This window comes from Salmo salar, chromosome ssa10 (genome assembly GCF_905237065.1).
Source record: "Salmo salar chromosome ssa10, Ssal_v3.1, whole genome shotgun sequence".
NCBI classification, from domain to species: domain Eukaryota; kingdom Metazoa; phylum Chordata; class Actinopteri; order Salmoniformes; family Salmonidae; genus Salmo; species Salmo salar.
Genome location: NC_059451.1, coordinates 91,879,186 through 91,903,478, shown reverse-complemented (window position 1 = coordinate 91,903,478; position 24,293 = coordinate 91,879,186). Strand labels below are relative to the sequence as shown.

At 42.5% G+C, this 24,293-nt stretch overlaps 2 protein-coding genes across 5 annotated transcripts; one reads left to right on the top strand and one right to left on the bottom strand.

Moving 5' to 3' along the window:
* The first annotated feature begins 667 nt into the window (after positions 1–667).
* zn710 (Zinc finger protein 710) lies at positions 668–7,794 on the top strand. Of its 4 annotated transcripts, none has more exons than XM_045687198.1 (5): positions 668–821; positions 2,836–4,320; positions 5,206–5,397; positions 5,509–5,660; positions 6,121–7,794. In XM_045687198.1, the coding sequence occupies exons 1-5, from the start codon at positions 777–779 to the stop codon at positions 6,131–6,133; spliced, it is 1,887 nt and encodes a 628-aa protein (XP_045543154.1). In that variant the 5' UTR covers positions 668–776; the 3' UTR covers positions 6,134–7,794. The 4 variants fall into 4 exon arrangements, with proteins under 4 accessions (XP_045543154.1, XP_013980254.1, XP_013980255.1 ...); XM_014124779.2 differs by having other exon boundaries at positions 5,486–5,660; XM_014124780.2 differs by having other exon boundaries at positions 2,836–4,350.
* On the bottom strand, positions 7,761–19,065 carry LOC100194640 (isocitrate dehydrogenase 2-2 (NADP+), mitochondrial). Its single transcript, NM_001139725.1, has 11 exons — positions 18,843–19,065; positions 14,515–14,606; positions 13,153–13,318; positions 12,807–12,967; positions 12,582–12,725; positions 10,644–10,780; positions 9,408–9,559; positions 9,183–9,295; positions 8,772–8,869; positions 8,415–8,507; positions 7,761–8,211 (listed from the first exon to the last, which is right to left on the bottom strand). The coding sequence occupies exons 1-11, from the start codon at positions 18,955–18,957 to the stop codon at positions 8,127–8,129; spliced, it is 1,356 nt and encodes a 451-aa protein (NP_001133197.1). The 5' UTR covers positions 18,958–19,065; the 3' UTR covers positions 7,761–8,126.
* Positions 19,066–24,293: the final 5,228 nt, after the last annotated feature.

Below are 24,293 nucleotides of genomic sequence, written 5' to 3'. Positions count from 1 at the left end.
CTGACAGACACACCTACACCCATGCTGTGTGTGTGTGTGTGTGTGTGTGTGTGTGTGTGTGTGTGTGTGTGTGTGTGTGTGTGTGTGTGTGTGTGTGTGTGTGTGTGTGTGTGTGTGTGTGTGTGTGTGTGTGTGTGTGTGTGTGTGTGTGTGTGTGTGTGTGTGTGTGTGTGTGTGCGCGCGCGCGCGCGGAGGAGCAACTGATTAGATGTTATAATTGTTTGTGTGTTGGAGTATGCTTACAAAAGGAAATGCAAAGTATAAGTGTGATAAGAGAAGCTAGGGTTTCTGTGTGCCTTAAAGACAAATGTGTGTTGAAGGGTCATGCTGAATTGTGTGTGGTGAGAAAGAGAGAGAAAATGTGTGTGCTGTATGTATGTGTGTTTGTCGGTGTGTGTGTGTGTGTGTGTGTGTGTGAGTGAGTGAGGGGGGAAAGAGAAAGAGAGAGAATGAAAAAGGAGAGGGGGAGAGAGAAAGAGAAGTGAGATGTAGGAAGGAAGGGGTAGGGAGGGAGAGAAAGAAAGAAATGGGGTGATTGTGTGTGTGTGTGTGTGTGTGTGTGTGTGTGTGTGTGTGTGTGTGTGTGTGTGTGTGTGTGTGTGTGTGTGTGTGTGTGTGTGTGTGTGTGTGTGTGGAGGGGGCAGGAGAGGCGGGGCCGGCACAGTCAGTTCTGATAACAGCAACAGTAGGAGGAGGATGAGTCGTGGGTCCGCCCCACTCTCCCACAGATATAAATAGGAGCTGGATTTTTTTACTCCACTCAGTTCTCCTGAAGGATGAGATCCCTGAAACACCTCAAACATCACACCAGGAACAATGTGGTGAGTTGTTAACCTATCCTCTGAGACCGTGATTACAATACTAGTTCAGATAGTGGGGTTGTTATAAAGGTGGTTACACTGTGTCTTTCTAAGTCAAAGGTGATTACTTTTCTACATAGAGTACTGCAGCAAGAACATATTTTACAGATAAGACTAGACTACTAACTATTCTCTGTCTCTCACACATTTTCTAGGCTATTGTTAATAATTTGGTTCTCATTGTTTGACATTTTGACTTAAACCTTACATACAACTTAAAATGTATAACTATGGATTCTTGCAATTACTATCTTGCCTTTCTGTTTCTCTGTTATTTGTCTTTCATTTCTCCTGCCTTTCATTTTGTCGTGTTTTTCTCCTTCCTTCCCCCTCTCTACCTCCCCTCCTTTCTCTCTTTCTCTCACTCACTCACTCTGTCTCTATCTGTCTCTTTCACTCCCCCCACACCCCACACCCCTCCCTCTCCTTTTCCTTTCTCTCCCTCTCCCCTTCTCTCTCACATGCTCACTCAATCTCTCCCTTCCCCTCCCTCCTCTTCCCTCCCTCCCTTCTCTTTCTTTATCTTTCAGCCCCTCCATCTCATTTCTCTCCCTCCCTCCCTCCCTCCCTCCCTCGCTCCCTCCCACCACTCCTCCCCCGCCCACATCTCCCTCTCTCTTCCTCCCTCTTCTTCTTTCTATCTCACACACAGAGCCACACACACAAACACAGAGAGAGAGAGAGAGAGATACACACCTCACTCACTCTGTTCCTCTTTCACAAACACACAGTTTGTCCTTGTCTGACTACTTTAAAAGCAGTAATTATAAATGACGTGGTTATCAGGGCATCCAGGTCTACCAACTCTTTCTTTCTCTCTCTCTCGCGTGCGCGTGCTCTCTCTCTCTCTCTCTCTCTCTCTCTCTCTCTCTCTCTCTCTCTCTCTCTCTTTCTTTCTTTTTTCCCCATCTCTCCATCCTCTGTCTCTTTCTTCAGTATTGTATTATGAAAGGTAGCAGCTCATGATGTGTGGTAGTGTATGACCTAGACTAAGGTGTAGGCCTATAAAGAGACAGGTCTTTCTCATTCATTTTCCCATCACTACACCAGGTTTGTAGGAAACAACTGAAAGTATCGGGGTACACTAGTGACTTGTCATGTATCATGGAGCTGAGGCTTGGTCATGCCAGCATTCAGCTTTCTTCTAGTTCCACTCTGTTTTACCTTTTCAAACATCTAGAGGGCAAACACAATCATTTGTAGTTTATCATGCTGCATTTCAGTTTAAACCACAACATTACTCTTATGTATAAGTCTTGAATACCGAAAGATTTGAGAGTTCTCCTCTCAATCATATTTCTGTCATGGTTATAACTGAGTCTGTCATGTGTGCAAGGCAGACAGCTAGGCTTGCTCCTCATGAATGGGACTGATAGATAGCCCCAACCTTCAGCCCAGTGATGATGAACCCAGCATGTTCAGCCTGGCCAGGGCCACTCTGGACTCCACAGGAAGCTCTGTGGACAGGCCACGGAAGTCCACTTCCTGGTTGGACCTGCATCCCATTTCTGTTCCTTATTATTTTAAAGGGTGTCAAGGAAGGAAGCGGGGCTCAGGCACAGATCGGCCTTATCTCCTCCATCTAATGTTCTCTACTGGATTCAGAGCAAAGAAGCCCGGCATTGTCAGAATGTGGCTGACTGTCTCTAGCAGGCTAACACTGTCTGGAAAACATTCTTGTAACATTGGAGTTGTAGGGAAGGAGCGTTGCATAACAAACAAATGTCAGACCACTTCAGGGATCTTAAGGGCTATCCTTAATCATTATTCCCACCACACACACCTACCATTGATTTCTTAGGAATCCATATCACTTAGAGAGATCTGTTGGTCAGTCCTTGTAGTTAAGCAATATGTGTAAGCAACGTGTCTTATGTTATAAAGCAATCTCACAATGCTGAATACATGTCCTTGTGTGATGTGGGCTGCTGCTGTGTGCTGACCTGATCAGTGCTGTGTGTGTGTTCTCTGTCAGGAGGAGGAGAGTGGCCGTCTGGTGCGATGCTACCCCAAGGTGATGGAAGGCCAGGTGGATGCAGGAACACAGACAGATCCCGTGGTGGTGCTGTCTCTAGCCCAGGCTGCTGTCCTGGGCCTCATCTCCCAGAATGAGATCTTTGGAGCCACCATCGCCCCCAATGGCTTCTACATGGGCGAGCCCAAGGAGTATGGCAGGACCCCTCCTCCTCCAGAGGGCATGGAGTATGAGTACGCTGACCAGCTGATTGGGGCAAACGGGGACTACCTGGCTGAGCCTGTAGGGGAGTCGGAGCCCCACAGGAATGAGAGGAGGCGCCCCGGGCCCAGAGGGAGAACCAGGGGGCCCAGGAATGAAGGAGGAGCGCCAGGGGAGCCTCACAAAGTCCCCAGCGTACAGACTCAGGTCAAAGGGGAGAGGGGAGAGTCTGAAACCCCTCCGTCCTGCATCCACATGGCGAAAAGCCCTAGCAGCCCAGGCAAGATGGAGGAGCCAGCCACTCACAGAGGACCTCTGAAGGAGGAGCAGAGCTGTGGTAACTGTGCTGTGTGTGTGAGAGAGACGTCCAGTCAGACCAAGACAGACACTCGGCCAGAGGAGAGGAGAGGGAGAGGAGGAGAGGGGCAAGAAGAGGAGTTAGCTGAGGAGGACGGAGTGTTGAACCTCAAGACTGGAGGAGATAGGGGAGACAGTCCCAATCCCATCATGAACCACTACTTTGAGTCCAGCGAGGTGGCCTATGAGTCTGCTGACGTGGCCGTGGGGGACTATGATGAGAGCAGCCAGGGCATGCTGTGGGCTGCAGACGCTGAGGGGATAGCCAGGCGCATGCAGATCGACCGGCTGGACATCAACGTCCAGATAGATGAGTCCTACTGCGTGGATGTGGGAGAGGGCCTGAAGAGATGGAAGTGCCGCATGTGTGAGAAGTCGTACACCTCCAAGTACAACCTGGTCACCCACATCCTGGGCCACAACGGCATCAAGCCCCACGAGTGTCTGCACTGTGGCAAGCTGTTCAAGCAGCCCAGCCACCTCCAGACCCACCTGCTCACCCACCAGGGCACCCGGCCACACAAGTGCACCGTGTGTAAGAAGGCCTTCACCCAGACCAGCCACCTGAAGAGGCACATGCTGCAGCACTCCGACATCAAGCCTTACAGCTGCCGCTTCTGTGGGCGAGGCTTCGCCTACCCCAGCGAGCTCCGGTCCCACGAGACCAAGCACGAGAACGGCCACTGTCACTTGTGTTCCCAGTGTGGTATGGAGTTCCCCACCCACGCCCACCTGAAGCGCCACCAGACCAGCCACCAGGGCCCCACCACTTACCAGTGCACCGAGTGCAACAAGTCCTTTGCCTACCGCAGCCAGCTGCAGAACCACCTCATGAAGCACCAGAACGTAAGGCCCTACGTCTGCCCAGAGTGTGGCATGGAGTTTGTCCAGATCCATCACCTCAAGCAGCATGCCCTCACTCATAAGGTACTAATACCGCAAGCCCTCACTGACCAGGTACTGAAACTCCACTGACTTTTGATGGTCCATATATTACACTATGCTCTAGGTCATCAAATAGTCTGCTTCTAATGAATCACAAACCCCTTGATTAATGCGATAAACACTAAGATAAGGGCTGTAGTGTGTTGCTCAATATTCCCATAAATTCAGACTTTAAGAGGCAGAGACAGATGGGGTTAGGTGAACTCAGAGGTATATCAAAATATCTAAAGGCTGTTATTCCTATTGCCCCAACCAGTTGCAGTGTAAACATAGCCTTCAAAGTGCTTGGTTCATTGTATTTGGCCTGACCTCTTCCTGTATGTGCTGTGAGGTGTGTCATACCAAGTCATACCTCTTTGTATGCCTGATCCTACAGTCTATGCTCTGATCTCTACCATGATTCATCCTAGACCTAGAGCCTCGCTCTTAGTAATTATAGTGTCACATTAACAAAGTATTTACTCAAATATTGACTTACAAATAATGTTACGAATAATTACACTTGTTTTTAGTGTTCATCAAAATCTAGGCGTATCCAAACATTCATGTTAATGTTTTAACACGCTTTTCAATACTAAACATGCACCTTTCCATATTGTGAGAGCATCACAGGCTCAGAGCCAACACTTGGTGGAGCTAATGTGTATGCATCAAGTTGCGGCCATTAAGCAAGGATTTCACGTCTACCGTACAGCAATTACACATCCTGTGCTGACCTATGATTTCTCTGTGTTTGTGTGTATTCTTCTCTATAATAACAACCAATATTTATGTTAATTTCAATGTCTCTGTAAAACCATAGCTTGCTGTTTATCAACAAGAAAATGATCTAATTAATTAAATTGCCAACCCTCGTTATTTTCCCAGGGTATGAAAGAATTCAAATGTGAGGTGTGTGCCCGGGAGTTCACCCTCTCTGCTAACCTCAAGAGGCACATGCTGATCCACGCCAGCATCAGGCCCTTCCAGTGTCACGTCTGCTTCAAGACCTTCATCCAGAAACAGACCCTCAAAACACACATGATCGTCCACCTGCCTGTCAAACCTTTCAAGTGCAAGGTAAGAGGAGTAGTTCTCAATAGACAGCATGGGTTGAGTTCCACAGTTCCAAGAGTGTTGAGAGTATTATTATTCTATTGTGTTCCAGGTGTGTGGCAAATCTTTCAACAGAATGTACAACCTCCTGGGCCACATGCACCTCCACGCTGGCAGCAAGCCCTTCAAGTGTCCTTACTGCTCCAGCAAGTTCAACCTGAAGGGCAATCTGAGCCGACACATGAAGGTCAAACACGGCATCCTGGATGCTTCACCAGACGGACAAGGTGACTAATATCAGTACCATCCATCAGTTTGTACCTTATGTCAGTTATGCACCTAATGGCAGTTATGATTTGGTCGTGAATTTTTTACATAATGTTAATTTCTTAGATACACTTGAAATTTCAATGGGCGTCATGTTGCGTTGTTGTCAGTCAGTCTGCCCTTAATGCACTTTGACTCAGCATGTACTGTAATCTACTGGCCAAGTGTTTTGGTGCTTTTCTGCCGCTCTTCTCCCTCTGTGTTTTGTAAATATAGAAGTTCTTGGATTAGACATTCCTGTCTCTATCAGTGGAGAGTGATAGGGAGGCAGGGGAAGGGGAGGACTGTAGTGTCCTCTGAGGCTGGGAGTTGGTGTGTGTGTGTGAGAGAGAGAAAGAGAAAGAGAGAGAGAGAGAGAGAGAGAGAGAGAGAGAGAGAGACAAGATGGGCTCATGAGTGTCTGTGCATTTCCTTCCTCAGAAGCCCCCCCTGACATAGAGAACCAGGAGGAATACGATGAAGAGAACCTTGAATTCAGCGAACGAGAGAACCTGGCCAGTATCAACACACCAGACATCACTAAACTGTCTGAATTGGAGTATTATAGCAGCTACACCAAGGGTGCAGGGCGCTACAACACTGCATGAATGATGAGAAAAGACCCCATATTGAGTAGAAGTGTAAACTAATAAAGGGAGGTAGTGCCGCTAGCAGTTTAAAGTGGTGGAATCTGCCCATTCATATGCACTGGAATCTCGCTTTTCTTGCTCTGATATTCAATGGGAGTGAGACAGGTCATTTGGGATTGTACATTTCTCATCGGCACCTTGTTTTGTATTGAAACGTGAGTTCACCTCCAGGTGCCACAACATTGTGATTGATGTGTTCACGTGAAAAAGGTCATATCTGAAAATAAATAATCTAACCTCCTGGGAGAGTCCTACTCAACATACATCCCCAGGGGTGGCCTAACTCTGTAAGCACACTTTTTAGGGAAACAAATACATGATAGTGAAATGCACTTACTCAGACAATCCCCAGCAAGTGTGCGGATAAGTCAGAATACAGCTGAGTATTATTGCTTTTATTAACATGTATAGAAATGCATACAGGCCAGTCAAATAAATGTCGTCTGTTCATGTCCCTTACCAACGCTGATACCGTTCAAGCAGTTCATGTGAACCAACCATTATTTGTTTTTACTTCCCGGGTTAACATTTTATACTGTGAGTAGTTTCAACTACAGTTCTATGATTTTAATTTCATTGTTATATTTGCAATGTGCAGAAATAAATAATTCACCCAGTGACAGACTGCTGATATTGCTCACGACATCACTTTATAGCCCCATGTGACCAGCTTGATTTGAAGTTCCTGCATTGTCACTTTTGTCCCCAGTCAAATAATGATATTGTTGCAGACCACATCTTGGTGTGCTAAAAGCTAAATAAATTATTTCCCCCCCATTGCAGCCACCATTTACCAAAGAATCTTACCAATTCTGGGCCATATTGCCAAACCCTGCAGCTAAAGGCAATAGCAGTCTAGTGACACCCTTTCTCTGCATTGTGGAGCTTGATTTCATGTTGCCCAATAGACTTTTGGGGCTTTATCCTCCCCAAAGTAGATTTAAAAAGATTACCATGAACACACTAGTGCAGTTTCATTTTTCAGGATGTGTCACAATTTATGCCCCATGCAGGCCTTTATGGGACAGATCTCAAAAGCAAATGCAGCCCCTGCATGCGCATGGTGGTTTTGGTTCAGGGCGGAGTCTCAACAGGAACGGTCCTAAAACTTTGGACAGAAATGAATTGCCCTGGAGTGTGCTATCCATCATGCTGCACACTGGTCTAAAGTGATGAACGACAACTCCCAACATGACAGGGCCAGACCCAGCTGAAAACTTGAGAAATTCACTATATTTTTTCCCTGCTTAATTTTAGACATCACCTAGGTATCAATACACAATGTTGATGTGCGTTTAATAAACAAAATGCAAATTTGAGAAAACTATTTACAGTGGGAAATAAATATCTGAAACTTGAATGGCTTTCTGTGTTACACATTGGTGTGGAAATATCCTGTTGCTAGAACTATGTAAAATGTGTACCAGACAATACTGTAAAATAATAAATTTATTTACCTTTAAAATCAGTGTGCTTCTTTTATCATAGAATATTAAAATGAGGCAGAACACAAGCATAGGATCAAACAAGATGTATTAGCAAATATTCTTGACATGGCCTTCATGTTTCTTTAAAGGCATAATACAGTATCGGAATACAGTACTTCATTACAAAAATAGAACCCTGGAAATAGGGACAGGAGTGCTAGATGGAACAAATCAACAGTACAATCACCTAATTTCACACACTACATATTACTTCATCAGACAATATGCATGTGGCTATCTGACCTAAGTTAAAAATGAGGTACAAAAACAGGACAATGTCACTTTCAGGCTAGCTGCACTCTTCAGTCCTTCACTTGCCCAGGGCTTTGTCCAGGTTATTCTTGATGGCGTCCAGGAAGTCCTCAGTGTTGACGTAGTGCTCATTCAGCTTGCATCTGCAACGAAAGGACAGATCAGCACACAAGTTACTCAGTCAAGGCCCTGTCCCTGAGAGAGTCATGCACACTTCAATAACAGGTAAAAATCTAATGATTCTTTCCCCCCATTATTATAATACAAAAACATGACAATGATCCATGCATTAATAAACATGTTAGGCAGATCAATAATTTAGTAAATGCAATAGTAATGAGCTCACTTGGAAAGGCCATGAATGCAGCCGGCAAGGTCCTTAGTCATAACACCACTCTCAACGGTCTCCACACACACCCGCTCCAGAGTCAGAGCGAACCTACAGGTCAAACAGACAAGATTTCAGTAATAGTCACAACAGCTGACCTATGAATCTAAAACACTGCCATTTGCCTGGCAAACACTAACGGAATAGGACAGTGGGACTTTTACAGCACAACTGCTTGTTGTATGATAATTAATTCCCTTCATGGTACAGTATATGAAGACTTAAGTTAAAGCCAAATGTGATCAGTAAATGATCATATCTAGTGACAAACTGTTAAAACAATTATTTAAAAGACTAGCTCAATTAATTTCTTACTTGATCAGGTCAGGGTTGCCATCAAGTTTACCCCGGTGCTCAAGCCCTCTGGTCCAAGCAAAGATGCTGGCAATGGGGTTGGTGCTTGTTGGGTTTCCCTAAAGGTGGACAAAGGTCACAGTTTAACCATGGAAATACTGATACTTTACTGATCATGTAAAAGCAGGTACAAAATATGGCTACAACAATCCCATGGTGATGGATAATTTTTTTCAGCCTATGAAGTCATTTTGGCAGCATATTTCCCACCACTAGACGGCACTGTTCATACACAAATCAACCAGGCAGACATTAAAAACAGAGACACTAATTTTACTCCTCCCATACCACTGTTGCATCCGCCATGATTTATGCTTCTCTAAATATGGATCTAGGGTTGTAATGGAGGCGGTTAGTACTAGAGTGACTAACCTTCTGGTGCTCGCGGTAGTGCCTGGTCACTGTGCCGTGGGCTGCCTCTGCCTCAATGGTCTTGCCATCGGGACACACCAGCACTGACGTCATCAGACCCAGAGAGCCGAAACCTGTGGAGAACCCATACAGTATGTCAGTCACCCATAATCAAACCTGTTACAGGACTATTTTAATCCAAACTCATTTCATTTGAAGTGAGGTGTAAATTTCCTAATTCCTCACCCTGAGCCAAGATGTCAGACTGTACATCTCCATCGTAGTTCTTGCAGGCCCACACGAAGGCACCATCGGACTTCAGCACTTGGGCAACCATGTCATCAATGAGCCTGTGCTCGTACCAGATCTTCAGCTTGTCAAACTCTGGCTTGTAATTCCTATGGACACAAACAATATGGTAGTGAGTGCAGCAGGGTTGTGAAAGTTTAAACGACATTGGGATCGATAACATTTAGAACAATCCCTAACCGAAAACTTTTTTTTTTACAAAATTATAATCCCAGTCCAGTTATCACAAAACTACCACTAACAGACCCCAATATTTTTTTGTTACAAATACCTTATGCAACAACGCTGTAACGTTAGGAGATATGAATCTTTCAAATTATTTGACACGGATATAAAGCGAAGTGACAGGAGAGAAGTCCTGTATGGCAATATTTTGAGACGTTAAGAGGTGATGAAATGCAAACTTTGCAAGGTGGAATTGAGCTACAGTTGCAATGCTGAAGGACAACCCAACCAGTTGCTGGTAGCAGTGTGATAAGAGACAGTGAGAAAATCACAGCGCTGATTACAGAAATGATTGCCGTTGATATGCAGCCATTGTCAATGGTAGAGGATGTCAGCTTCAATACTTTAACGGCATATCGAAAACAAGACTACAAATGCTATGTCTAAAAACCGTGATGGCCCTGATGGAGAAATTGTACAATGATTGCTCTGCAAGTACAAGTAGGGTTTTCACTAGTTACCACTGCCACAAAGTCAAAACTCTATTGTAAAAATTCATGCTAAAAAAAAAAAAACTATTTTTTGGGGCCTTAATTTAAAGGTTAGGCATAAGGTTAGCAGTGTAGTTGAGGTTAGGATTAAAATCACGTTAAGAAGATAATTTGTAGAAATAGGTCGGCTTTATGACTTTGGTACCTAGTGACGACCGGTATGTAGGTAGCCAGGACTGCGGTAGAGTGACGTGCATTGCCCCACCAGCGGTCATACACAGAACCACATCTGAATTGTGAATTCGCGTAATTTTATGATTTAACAAGGTTTAAAATGATTTTTAAAAAGTGCAGTTTAAACATTAAGAGAAATGGTACATTTGTCACAATCCTAGAGTGCAGTGCATTACACAATATAACCTATGCAAGGAACCCCATGAACCAGGAAGAAACAACCAATATTTTACTCCATAACAGGTTAAGGCTAAAGAGGTCATAAAAAGCAACAAATACTAACGCCTGGTAGATTTCCTCAAAGATGTCCTTGAATCTACCGTCATAGGCTTTGAGAATGGTGTTCTTGGTACTCAGGTAGAGGGGCCACTTCTTGCCAATGGCGTACTGAAAGCAGCTGTGCGCAAAGCCTGAAATAGACTGTGGTGGAATAGAAAGAACATGGGTCACCCCAAGTGTAGGTCAAAAGCAGCAGTACAGAGGTTAACATCCTTCTGGCTATTAACCCCCCGATTAGTCCGCACTTCACACTTCTATTTCCACTAGACAAATTGAAAGTCGGCCACATGACCTCTGATATTGTCAAATCAAACACTCCTGCTCATGATGGTAAACAAACATGTAAGGCAGGTTTACAGGAGGTGAACTCACTCCATACACTACCGCTTGAATCTCATAGGAGAAAAAAAACATAGGAGAAAATAATGTCTGGGAAAAAAATAAAAAATAAACAGTTGACAAAATAAAGTAATCTTAAAACCTGTTGGGGATAGGGGGCAGTATTTGCACGGCCGGATAAAAAACGTACCCGATTTAATCTGGTTACTACTCCTGCCCAGTAACTAGAATATGCATATAATTAGTAGATTTGGATAGAAAACACTCTAAAGTTTCTAAAACTGTTTGAATGGTGTCTGTGAGTATAACAGAACTCATATGGCAGTTAAAACCCTGAGACAAATCCTAACAGGAAGTGGAAATCTGATTTGTGGAATCACTTCAAGCCTTTGCCATTGAAACACACAGGGACTTATTAATCATTTAGCACTTCCTAAGGCTTCCACTAGATGTCAACAGTGTTTATGAAGTGGTTTGAGTCTATGGTAGAAACTGACCCAAAGAGAGGCTTGGGAAGTTGGTCACAGGGGGAGGGCCATTACTACTATGACGCGGGCGCCCATGGGAACCCTTTTGTTCCGAAACGTTTAGTAAGACAATGCAATCGTCCGCCTTGAATATTATTGAAGCTCTGGTTGAAAAAGGCCCTAAAGATTTATGTTATACAACGTTTGACGTTTGAACGAACGTAAATATATTTTTTTTGCACATTCGTGACGACAAGTCCCGTGCGCTTCAGTACATTATGAGTTGCCTTCGGAACGCGCTAACAAGAAGGAACTATTGGGACATAAATTATTAACTTTTTCGAACAAAACTACATTTGTTGTGGACCTGGGATTCCTGGAAGTGCCTTCTGATGAAGATAATCAAAGGTAAGGGAATATTTACAATAGTATATTTGATTTTAGATGGTTCCAAGATGGCGCTAACACGTATCGCCTAGCCTATTTTTTCTGAGCATACCATGTCGTTTATTGCAAAGTGTGATTTCCCAGTAAACTTATTTTTAAATCTGGCAATGCGGTTGCATTCACGAGATGTTAATCTATAATTCTTTGAATGACAATATTACATTTTAACAATGTTTTCGAATAGTAATTTTGTAAATTGTAGCGCTGCTTCACCGGAAGCATTTGAGGGAAAATATTTTGTGAACGTCACATGCCGATGTAAAATGCTGTTTTTATATATAAATATGAACTTTATCGAACAAAAAATGCATGTATTGTGTCACATGATGTCCTAGGAGTGTCATCTGATGAAGATTGTCAAAGGTTAGTGCTGCATTTAGCTGTGTTTTGGGTATTTGTGATGCATCTAGTTGCTTTGAAAATGGCAGTGTGATTTTTTTTGGCAGGGTACTTTCCTAACATAATCTAATGTTTTGCTTTTGCTGTAAAGCCTTTTTGAAATCGGACAACGTGGTTCGATTCAGGAGAGGTGTATCTATAAAATAGTGTAAAATATTCATATGTTTGAGAAATTGAAGTTATAGCATTTATGAGGTTTTGTATTTCGCGCGACGCGATTCCACTGGCTGTTGACTAGGGTGGCCCACGTTCCCAGACAGGTTAAGAAGTGAATGACGTGCTGAACTCGCCTCATCTGTGTTGTACATGCCCATTCCACAGCCACCTCCAGGAAACTTGTAGACCTCCCACTCCTGGCCTTTGCTCCCATCAGTAGGAGAGAAGACCATCTTGAACGTGCCTGGCTGGCTGATAACAAAGTCTGTAGCTCTGTACTGTAAAAACAATGGATAGGTTACAATCACATATACTGAAGACAAAAATAATACAATTTCTTTCATTTAGAAGGAACTTACCTGGTCACCAAAGGCATGTCTGCCAATGGTGATGGGCTGGGTCCAACCTGGAACTAGCCTGGGAATGTTCTTGCAGATGATTGGCTCACGGAAGACTGTGCCCCCCAGGATGTTCCTGATGGTTCCGTTGGGGCTCTTCCACATCTTCTTCAGTTTGAACTCTGATGGAAAACCACAGTTCTCACGTAACAGTAATATGGCAACATTTAAACTATCAGCCGTAGGTTCCCATTATTGCAACAACAACAAAAATGTAAAGCAGTGACCCTTGGGGGGGGGGGGCATTTGGAGAAGGGATGAAACCTTTACAGTAAAACTATAAAATACTTAAATGCTATTCAAATACCTTCTACTCTTTGTTCATCGGGAGTGATGGTGGCACATTTAACAGCGACATGGTACTTCTGGGTGGCGATGGCAGAGTCGATGGTGACCTGGTCATCAGTCTGGTCACGGTATGGCAGACCCAGGTCGTAGTACTTCAGCTCCACAGCCACATTGGAGAGGATAAGCTGGAGGAGTAGAACACATTGACAGAGGAATCAGAACTCAAACTATGTCCAGCTGCAGGCTGTCACAGACAAAAAAAATTGACCTTACGTATAAACAGAAAGGAAGAGGCAAAGCGAGAGGATTTACGGCGCCCATAATCTGTCCAGGTGAGAGTCTGAGGTTTGTGACAAAGTGTTGAATTACGTGAGGCGTATTTGATAAAAATATACGTTTTGTCATGTTTAGGCTGTTACAAATGTACAGATCCAAGTGGATGCACGTGGCATTCCGGCAACTGAGAAAAACAACTTAGTTGTGCCAGTCACGCATATCTGACCTCATTGCTAGAATGGTCCCATCGGACTTGGAGGACATTTATTTCCATTGTTGGAGCAGTCACTCGACCATCTTGTCAACATAATAGATCTTTGGTATAATCTATTCAGAGGACAAGAGGATTCCAGACATTGTCTCAGTGAGCTATGACTCTATGGCTTTAATCAATGTCCACAACACAGTCCAAGCACATAAGGGTCAAAATAACAGTAAGATAGTCAATTCAATATTGACATGAAATCTTTAAAAAATACAATGAATGCCATTTAGATACCACTCATTGTTTTTTTTATTTAACTAGGCAAGTCAGATAAGAACAAATTCTTATTTACAATGACTGCCTACCAAAAGGCCTCCTGCGGGGCCTTGGATAAAAATAAAAAAAAAAATATAGGACAAAAACACACATCACGACAAGAGACACCGCAACACTACATAAAGAGAGACCTAAGACAACAACATAGCATGACAGCAACATGAAAACACAGCATGGTAGCAACACAACATGGCATCAACATGGTAGATGTAATAATTGTATCCTCATTCATGTGGTGTGATCCCATATTGTTTTACGTGGAACAATACGCATTAAACATGTTTAGTCAGAAAATGGGTCATGTTTTTCTTCCATTAATATTTATGTTCAGACTGATCCAACACACCATCTGCTATCTCCAGGAGGCGAGCAGCCAATGCAAGAGAAAAACCCTCCCCCACAGCATACAGGCAATCTCCCAGCACTCAGACACATAAACACTCGCAATCGGTGGGTCAGTCAGTTGTGTAAAAATAGACTAGTCAGAGAGCAAATCCTCCCCTGGGTCTGACAGACACCACTGTGTCATCCCTCTACCCTCCTCCAGTGGTCCCAGTTCAGCACCTTCTCTTTGATGAACTCCCAGATAATCCTGGTCATCTCATCTCCGTCCATCTCCACCACAGGCTGGGACACCTTGATACGTTTGTCCCCATCTGTCCAAAATAGAAGAGTGCATTAATGGAAACTGGCAGCCTTTGTCCCAATCTTGACCTACACCTAGTAGTGAGGAGCACCAATGTTGGCCTAGTTTAAGTACAAAAACTGCACAGCAACCAAAGTCTGTCATTATAGCTCATTACCACACACACACACACACACACACACACACACACACACTTTATTATTACAATATATTTTTTTTTATGATAACTTCATGTTTGATTGCAACATGCCCACCCAAAAACCAATGACAACCAATACTACAACATGTACTGGAATATTTTCTTTGAAAGTCTGAACATTCTAAAAGTCTCAGAAAAGATTTCCTGAACAGACTCATGCTGCTTGGGAGGGTTCTAGAAACTATTGGTTCTCAATTAGGAGAGTTGTGAGATCGAAGTCACCTCATCCTACAAGACACGGCACTGTCATTTGCACTTCATGGTTTCATATCTCCATGAACAGTTAGATATTCAGCTCTCTTAATGCCCATAACTAAAGAATGTTGACAGCAAGACATTTCCATTTTTCTTCATCTGTAGCTGCAATGCATCTTGCCCTCTGATTCACCCAGACAAGTAGTCCAATTATCTATTACAAAACAAGGCTCTGCTCCCACACGACTCTGCCTTTTAAAAGGCCCTGGCAGAAGGCAGGCCCTCGCCCACTCTTCCAGATAGACCATGCAGTGGAGAGGGAGTGGAAAGGGGGAGGTGCAGGGAATCAAGTGACTTTCTGATGTTCCTGCCAAGTCTATATTTCTACTGCTCCCCAGGACATCCAAGAAGTGTAGAGAAACAAAATGGCGGTATTCAGTAGAATGATCAAATAAGACCGCCACATGGACCTATGCTGTACGACAACCTTTATATTAAGTATACACAACATGTGACCTTTAGTGCAACTATGCACCTCTCAAAACAGCCTACTCCAGAAACTCTGTTGGACATTCACAAACCCTCTCAACAAGGTATAAAATAAGGCCCATAACTTTGCCCGCAAGCAAAGAGATATTTTGTTTTATGTGTAATGTAAGTGCCTTAATGTGTTTGGACCCCAGGAAGAGTAGCTGCTGCCTTTGCAACAGCTAATGAGGATCCCTAATAAATACGGTGAGATATATATGGACTGCTTCGCTTACTCATCTCTGCCGCAAGTCTTCATTTAGGTCCACATTCCTTGGCCATGATCCAATAAAGATGTTCGGCAGTAGTCGCATACAGTAAAAGGGAGATTGGGTTATCTAGTTTACTGCATGCAATCAAAGGAAGACTCATTCAGTCATAAAGGACTTAATCCTTTGAGAGCCAATAGTTGACTTTGGTTGACTTGCCATCACAACTGGCAACAATTAGGCCATCCTTCACTTTTGAATACTGTGGAGAACATTTAGCAGAAATCAGATGTGTTTTGAGCAAAAATGTTGGCAGGTGTTAAAAGCTTACTGACACTGGGGTGAACTCTGAATGAAAGATTCATCACCCCCCCACCCAAACATTTGTTTAAAAAAAGAAAAGAAAAAGGCAATGTAAAGTGTTGGTCATGTTTCATGAGCTGAATAAAAGATCCAATATTTTCCATAGGCAAAAAAAGCTTCTCATTTTGCGCACAAATTTGTTTACATCCCTGTTAGTGACCATTTCTCCTTCGCCCTAGATAATCCATCCACATGACAGGTGTGGCATATCAAGAAGCGGATTAAACAGCTTGATCATTACACATGTCCTGGGACAATAAAAGGCCACTAAAATGTGCAGTTGTCACGTCTCAAGTTGAGGGAGTGTGCAATTGGAATGCTGACTGCAGGAATGGCCACCAGAGCTGTTGCCAGATGTTCATGTTCATTTCTCTACCATAAGCCACCTCCGTTTTAGAGAATTTGACAGTACGTCCACCAGCCTCACAACGTGTAACCACGCCAGCCTAGGACCTCCACATCCGGCTTCTAAGCTTTCACAAAACATGTTTATACATTAGTCATTAACGTATGCAAAATATCAGTAGGAGGCCAACAGGGACACATGAGCAAACAGTCACTTGCAACTGGAGGTCTTATCTGAAAGATAGCTTGTTTTGTGTGATACAGGCCTTTCATATCCATATGACATGCACCTATTTGAGTAGTCAAGGACAATGCAAACCAAAATATCTGCATGCGCTTAACTCTTGAAGGTCAGATCATGGCTATGCTTATCCTGCTAACTAAAATCTCAGTCAAGTGTGTTTAAGGTAATTTTTTTAAACATACATAAGGTCTAGGCTACATTTCAGGTCATCCATTTAAAACTGAACTTGGCTACTCTTCAAGAAGCATGAGATGAGCAAATGAAAGTAGTAATTTGTTTCTGCATACGCGTTGAACGAAGTGTGTTTGTGTATGGTACAAACAGACGACCAAAACATTTGTGGGTTATAACGTGGATTTATATAACTCAATTTTCTGTATATCACTCTACTATAAGTATGTTATACCAAATAAAATGACAAAAGTAGACCACTGAATTATGACCCATACTTGAAGGGTAGGGCAGTGGGAAGGCAAGTGTGTCATTGACAGAACGAATTGCTATATTTTAGAAATAGCACATGGTCCCATACCTATTCATGCCTGTATTTAAAAATTCTTCCACTTAGCAAAATTCAAAGCTCCAGTTACAAGCAATAAAATGCTCCTGGCAGACAAAGTCCATCTTGTGACTGTAATAATAAAAACGGAACAGTTTGCCAATACCTTTATGAACATGTTTAATTGAATCAAAGCAATACAAACTCCGACTAATGATATGTTTTTGGTTAAGAAAAGGTCAAATGTCACACCAAAACCATCCACCATAGTTTGAAAGTTTCCATCCATGATCATTGTAATACTGTAACAGAAGTGTTGCCTGTGATTGCTTTAAAATCAGCCTAATCTTTTTACGTCTGTCCTTACAACCACAACAAGGGTATGACTGGATGGATAGTGGGTTGTTTTAACAGGACCAAAGCCTGTAATCTATCTAGAGCCCCTTCATTGGAGTCAATCCTCACAAAACCCCATACTAGACAAACACATCAGTGGCAGCAAGCTAGGTCACTTCTTCCAACACATAAATATCAAGATTAGGATTCAGAGACAACTGAGTGTAAAGCCTACATGTGTGCAGATAGAGGGGGAAACAAGCTACCCTTCAACTGACCTGCTACTTTATACAGTGCTTCAAAGTCAAAGAACAGAAGCGGCAGGGCATTACAGCTAGCTACTAACAAAATAATACTATCTTAAATACCATCCATATTTTGGATTTTCTAATTTGAAAGTTAATCTGGAAGGTTATAGGGCATCTGTAAAGTTATTAGGGAGGTCAAGATGATTTTTTAATTAGTGCCCGTCAAACAGCTTTCTTGATAGACTCCACAGTTGCGACATGGTTCAGTTGTGCTGCTGGTTGGACGTAAACACATTTCCCTGTTGCAGAGCCTTGTCCCACAATAGGCTGACCTTGGTAAAGGTCTCTTAGCAACAACAACAAAAAGTGGCTAGAGCCAAACAATGGAGGTGTAAACATTGTGACAGTTATTAAACATAATTGTATTAATGTATATTCTGTATTTCATACTGACACTATAGATTTTTCCCACAGCTAAAATAATTAAATAAATACGTTCACAAACGTTGCTCGCCTGGTAAATGGTAATGGCCAGATTTGATATTTCAATATTTAGAATACATTAATCTAATATCGAGAACTTTATTTAGCCTAATTCGTTGTGATGCACTCTACTTTAGGCCAAAGGTGAAATGCATTTTTATTTTACTTTTTATAGACAACAAAGTGACAGACAAATCTCCCTCGACCCTCTTCCCCTCACTACCGGTTTCTAGGTCTGGCCTGGTAAAACAAGTCAATTTTATGCACTGACAGCTAACGTTAGCCATTCACCGAGCAAATGTTGTACTATGTACATTTGTGGAATAAATTGGCTAATTGAATAATTTTTCATATTAGTAGTAATAGTTACTTACTCATCAACCAAAATAAACAAACATCTAAAACTGGCCAAATGGGGCACAAGAGACAGCTAGCTACCTTACCTAGCTAAAGTAACGGCGAGAAAGCAACACTGGATAGGCAGGCTAACGTTACTTTGCCGGGCATTGCGGTGTGCCTTATAAAATTATTTTCTGTATGATTCTGTAAAATATAATGTAACTATGACAAATGGCCACTATTTGGCTCAAAACTCACAATTCCTCTGTTGCAAACTCTGGGAGGTTGCAGCTGGCGCGAGCACAGCGGGGTTTTTGGAGAGAGTGGTCGCCGACCTAGAGAGAGAGCGGAGGACCTTCAAGTATCCAGCCATGATTTGCCCAAATTACTTGCAGCTAATAACCGAGAAACTCCGAGCAAAGAAGGGCCGAAATGAACCCCGCTCACTGCAATATAGTCAGCACCCCCACCCACGCTTGACGCTACGTCACACAGTCAAAGACAAAAGAGGAGGGAGGGACTTCTAACTAACCGTTCCAATCCACATTGGGGATTTATGATTTTCATTCTGCGCCAACCCAATCTGAGAGAGGAGAGGTATAGCCTGGGAGACTTGGTTGTCTGCGCAGCCATCCGTTCTGCTGTCTAGACTCTAGACAAGAGCCAGTTAACTCTCAGTTTTATTCAGCACCCCCTGAAAAATCTGACCAGATTTTTTTTTTGAAATACAATTAAAAAATATATATATATTTTTTTTAAATCACAAATTGTGCACTGGACCTTTACCAGTCCTGTATTAGCCTTTGATATAAAAAAAGTACACTTAAAGCATTCCAATCCCGATTAAAATGCTATAGCTCTATTCTGTAAATTCTGGCTCTAGGACCATGCAAAGCATTGCTCGGAGAGCAGATGCCAGCCTTTTCTGTCTCTTTTACAAAGCAGATGGCAGACTGCCATTTGCTTTACCAGTCAGCTGTCAAGGCAGTGCGCTGATTGCTTTGAATTTGAATTTGTAAACAATGTGCCCTCCAAAAAAAAATTGGGGGGGCACTGAACACATTTTAGGTCTTGTGAAAGGAAACTTGTACATTGAGGCTGTACTCTTACAGTTTTTGACAGTAGCCAATAGGGTTTTGTGGCTATTTGAGCCTAATGCAGGCCTACCAACAAAACCAATAGAGCGTATCCCATTACATTTTCACATGTAAATAGCTTTTGATTTCTATGAAATAGCCTACAGCCTATATGTGTTCAATGCAGGCCTACATTGCATTAGAGTTTTAAAAATGTTTTTACATTATGAAAGGCTGACATTAGTTCATTATTTTTTACTTGGTCTGTAACACCATGGGCCATATAGCTGACTGTAAAGTGCATTGTATTATGTTGTATGATGCAAGAAACCACTTTATAAAATAAAATGTATTATTATTGCCATACAGAGAATTAGACAATGTAGGCTACACCTCTGACTGTTGGCTAATTTGCATATTCAAGCCTACCTTAAAATAAAACACTGCCCCTTTAATGAAGACATAAGCTTTTTACCTGACTCCTTTCAAAGAAAGCTTGAAAGTAGCCTACATGTTTTGTGCTCTTGAAGGAAGCAGTAACTCCCCATTGCTGACCTATACTTATCTATAACTGGGCTAATAACGTTCTAACTAGCAAAGGATATCAACAAATGTTCACACTTGTGGCTTTGATCTGAAAAGCGCATTCATTCACTCTGGGGTGATTGAAAGACCCCTCCTGGGCTACCTACCAATAGAAATCTACACTGTTGCGCTCTGGCTCTGTCTACAACAAAATTACAGATTCAATAATGCAAAACTAGATTCGTTTTGGTTTGTTGCATTAAAAAGGGGCTGATACAATGTAATGTTGATTCGATCATAGAAAAAACGTTGATCTATATAGTGAAAACTAATGGGGTGAACTCAGTGAAGTTCAGTCTCTTGCCTTTCTGTGCGGCCTGGTGTGGCAGTGCTGGTGTGGCAGTGCAGTTTACGTCTTGAACACACCAATAGGGTTATTATGCAAAATGGTACACAACATCATCTGGATAAGTGTGCAACAAAAGAACAACATTCACCTTCTGCTACCATTTCTGTCAAGCCGTCTACACTTACCCTACAGTTTGATGCATACATTCGCTCCAGTGTGGTGTAGCGGTCTAAGGCACTACATCTCAGTGCTAGAGGTGTCACTACAGACCCTGGTTCAATCCCGGGCTGTATCACAACTGGCCGTGATCGGGAGTCCCATAGGGCGGCGCACAATTGGCTCAGCGTTGTCCGGGTTAGGGGAGAGTTTGGCCGGGGTAGGCCGTCATTGTAAATAAGAATTTGTTCTTAACTGACTTGCCTAATTAAATAAAGGTTAAAAAAATGTGGAATAAATTCCAATGTACACACCACGCAGAACGCACTGCAATTGCCTCAACAATGCAATGCTGCAAGGCAAACGCAGTGTTCCATTGGAAAATAATGTACTTCTGGGGTACCAAATAAAAACACTGTTTGTGTGATCGAGGCGTTAGAGAGAACATTACTTGTTAACCTTGTTGTAGTCTGATAGCCAAGGGTTAATTTAATTGGGAGGTGGGGATCCCTCTTTTTCGGTGACCATTCAAAACCAAAAGCTATTTTATCGCTATTAAAATATAGGTTGTGATAGCTGTAAGCCTAATTGCTACTTTCATTTATTCGCCCAGTAGGCTAGTGCAATGTTGGTTTCATGTAGGCCTATTGGTATGAAAATAAACAACTAAACAACTTGCTATTTAGATAATTTCCCCAAAAGACATGTCTTGTTTTTGGCTTCAAAGATAAAAAGCAATTGTAGACTATAACAAATGTGCATTGTCATGCAGTGACATAATGATAATTGAGATAATGCAAATAATGAATGATTACCTAGTTGGGCTAACGGTTGTAACTTTTTGCTTTAGGCCTACATCATCATCCTCTGCCTGCATCCCTACCTGTAGCCTACCTGCCTCTTCCTTCTCTTACTCTATCAGTCTTGCTTGTCCATCTTCCTGAATTAAAATGAGATATTCTAACAGATAAATATTGATGGAAAAATGTCATTAAATATTACTAAGTTATTTAGCTATAGTGTGGATGTAGGGCTGTTCTTTTGTATATAATGAGCAACCAGATGCTGCATAGGCAACACAATGATTTCAGATAGAGACAAACTGTTTTTCGGGGCCGCCTCCGCATCGGCTACTATTGTGCAATATTAATATTCTCTGAGTAGTCTTGCTGATACAAAATGTTTCACACAAGGATGGTTTCATATAGCCTATAGCAGGGGGTCTGCAACCTTTTTCATATGAGTGACAATTTACAATTGATCCTGCAATTTCAAAAAATCTGCGTACCAGTTATGACTTTCATATAAGCATTGTAGGCATTCCCCAGAAAATGTCTAACTGCCCACAAATTGAATAGCCTAATTCTAGCTGGCTACTAGACAGAGACACGGTCCATTCAGCCACACCACAAGGAGCTGAACTATGCCTACCTGTACCAGGCGGGCAGCGGTGCTAAATCATGGGTGCAGACTTAATGTGTAGATTTTTTTTCATTCCTTAGTCGAGTTTGTTTGTCTTTATGCATCCTTGTCGATTGTGGCCTTAAGCGATTCCTTTGAAGTATTCCTTTTATTTCAATGCACGTGTAGGATTTATCTGACATAGTTTGCATTTGCATTCGCAGTCAGCTGTTTTATGCTCCGGCTACTTTCACATTGATGTCGGTATTTGAAGTTGGCCTTGATAGTGTGCATTATGCATCTATTTCATGTTGCACTGTATGCACTGTTCCACAAGTAGCCTAAATAAGTCAATGCAGCCTATGTATGAGGTTGAGCAGTACATTGTACACACCATTCTACAGACCTATAAACCTAATAAACCTAATATTGGGGTGATAATGTCTGGGCGACATTTTTATCCTTCCATCCCCAGTCAGCGAAAAAAACTCAGCATGCCCTCCCCCAAACTACTTCCCGCAGCTATGATGATATACACAGAATGAGACGCAGCCATGATTCATTTGAATATAATAATGTTTTAGGTAGGCATAATTGACTCTCAGCAGCAGTTAGAGCAAAGACATTCTATGCTGGTTGTCCAAATTCACAGTGTAGTTAATATATTCTGTGGTTTGATAGGCCCAGATGGGTTGTGTATGGACTGGGACATGGAGCCAACACAATCCTCTCACATTCCGTCTCCTCTGTGAAGGGCTCTATTTTTAGCTGTGGAGGGTTACCATACTGGGAGAAAGAATGGGAAGTGCACAGTCATGTGAGACTCAAAGCTTGGAGGTGATCCAGTCCCTCAGTTCAGACCAGGCAGGTCACCTCCCAAGTCTTCATAAAGTCAGAGGAGGGAGGGCATTAAAGGACAAAGACACTCTGAGAGGACATTTTAATGAAATTATGTGTTTGAACACGTTTTACACACACGCCACAAATTAACTACTTATTTTCCTCCACAAAAAATGTTGATTCGTCCGTTTATATGACATTAGTAATACTTTGGAACTCAAATATATGCATTTGTTATCTTTTTTTCCTGAATAGACAGGCTTGTGGTTGGTTATCCACTAGATCCCTGGACAAGATGTTTTCATCTAATTTATTTTCACTCCTACAGTGATCTAGATGAAAGGTCAATCAGAGGAGAGACAGTGCTATGACATATGACTTGAGTGAGAACCTACTCTTTTGTACCTTAGAATGGATTTTATCTTCCAGGCAGTCTGGAATGCAGTTCAACCTATTAGTAACATATCAAATATTACCCAACAAACTGAAAAGGCCCTAAGGTACAAATGTTATGTACATATCTTTAGGGCACTTTCCATTCTGGAAGTCACACACAGTAGTCTATCGTCTTGTGACAGATTGCCAGTCCACGCAAGATTAGGTTCTGGTTTCAGAGAACACAATGTCCAGTTTACTCACATCTCTTTAGTACACCTTACCCTAGTGATGATCTAAATCTGGCATAACATACTGTATCTATCATGACACAAGGCGAGACCCAGATGCAGACACAGGAGGGAGATGGTTGGAGTCTTACAATATTTATTAATCCAATAGGGTAAGGCAAGAGAATGGTCGTGGACAGGCAAAAGGGTCAAAACCAGTTCAGAGTCCAAAAGGAAACAAAGGACAGGCAGAATCAATGTCAGGGCAGGCAGGATAGTAGTCCAGAGTCAGACAGGTGTCAAAACCAGGAAGACTATCAAAAAGAGGATAGCAAAAAAAAGGCATATGGGGAAACCGTGCTGGTTGACTTGACTAACATACAAGGTGAACTGGCACAGAGAGACAGGAAACACAGGGATAAATACACTGGGGAAAATAAGCAACACCTGGAGGGGGAGGAGACAATCACAGGAACAAGTGAAACAGATCAGGGTGTGACAGTATCACTTAGAAACCAGTGAGAGAGAACAAATCTGGACATTCTACACATATAGGATCAGTTCCTCCATATCAAAGAGGTATAAGTCACCCAGTATAAGTCATCCAATAGGCATTATATAATTAATTGCATTTCTTTTTTTATTGTATTTATTTTACCGGGTAAGTTGACTGAGAACACGTTCTCATTTACACCAACGACCTGGGGAATAGTTACAGGGAAGAGGAGGGCGGATGAATCAACCAATTGTAAGCTGG

Bases quoted from the DNA above. Each gene is read 5' to 3' on its own strand.
- LOC100194640 (NM_001139725.1), bottom strand. From the start codon at position 18,957: ATGGCTGGATACTTGAAGGTCCTCCGCTCTCTCTCTAGGTCGGCGACC. The intron at 14,607-18,842 runs GTGAGTTTTGAG...TATTTTGGACAG, and splicing joins GAGTTTGCAACAGAGGAATT to ATGGGGACAAACGTATCAAG. The intron at 9,296-9,407 runs GTGAGGAATTAG...GGTTCTCCACAG, and splicing joins GTCTGACATCTTGGCTCAGG to GTTTCGGCTCTCTGGGTCTG.
- zn710 (XM_014124779.2), top strand. From the start codon at position 777: ATGAGATCCCTGAAACACCTCAAACATCACACCAGGAACAATGTG. The intron at 4,321-5,205 runs GTACTAATACCG...TTATTTTCCCAG, and splicing joins AGCATGCCCTCACTCATAAG to GGTATGAAAGAATTCAAATG. The intron at 5,398-5,485 runs GTAAGAGGAGTA...ATTGTGTTCCAG, and splicing joins TCAAACCTTTCAAGTGCAAG to GTGTGTGGCAAATCTTTCAA.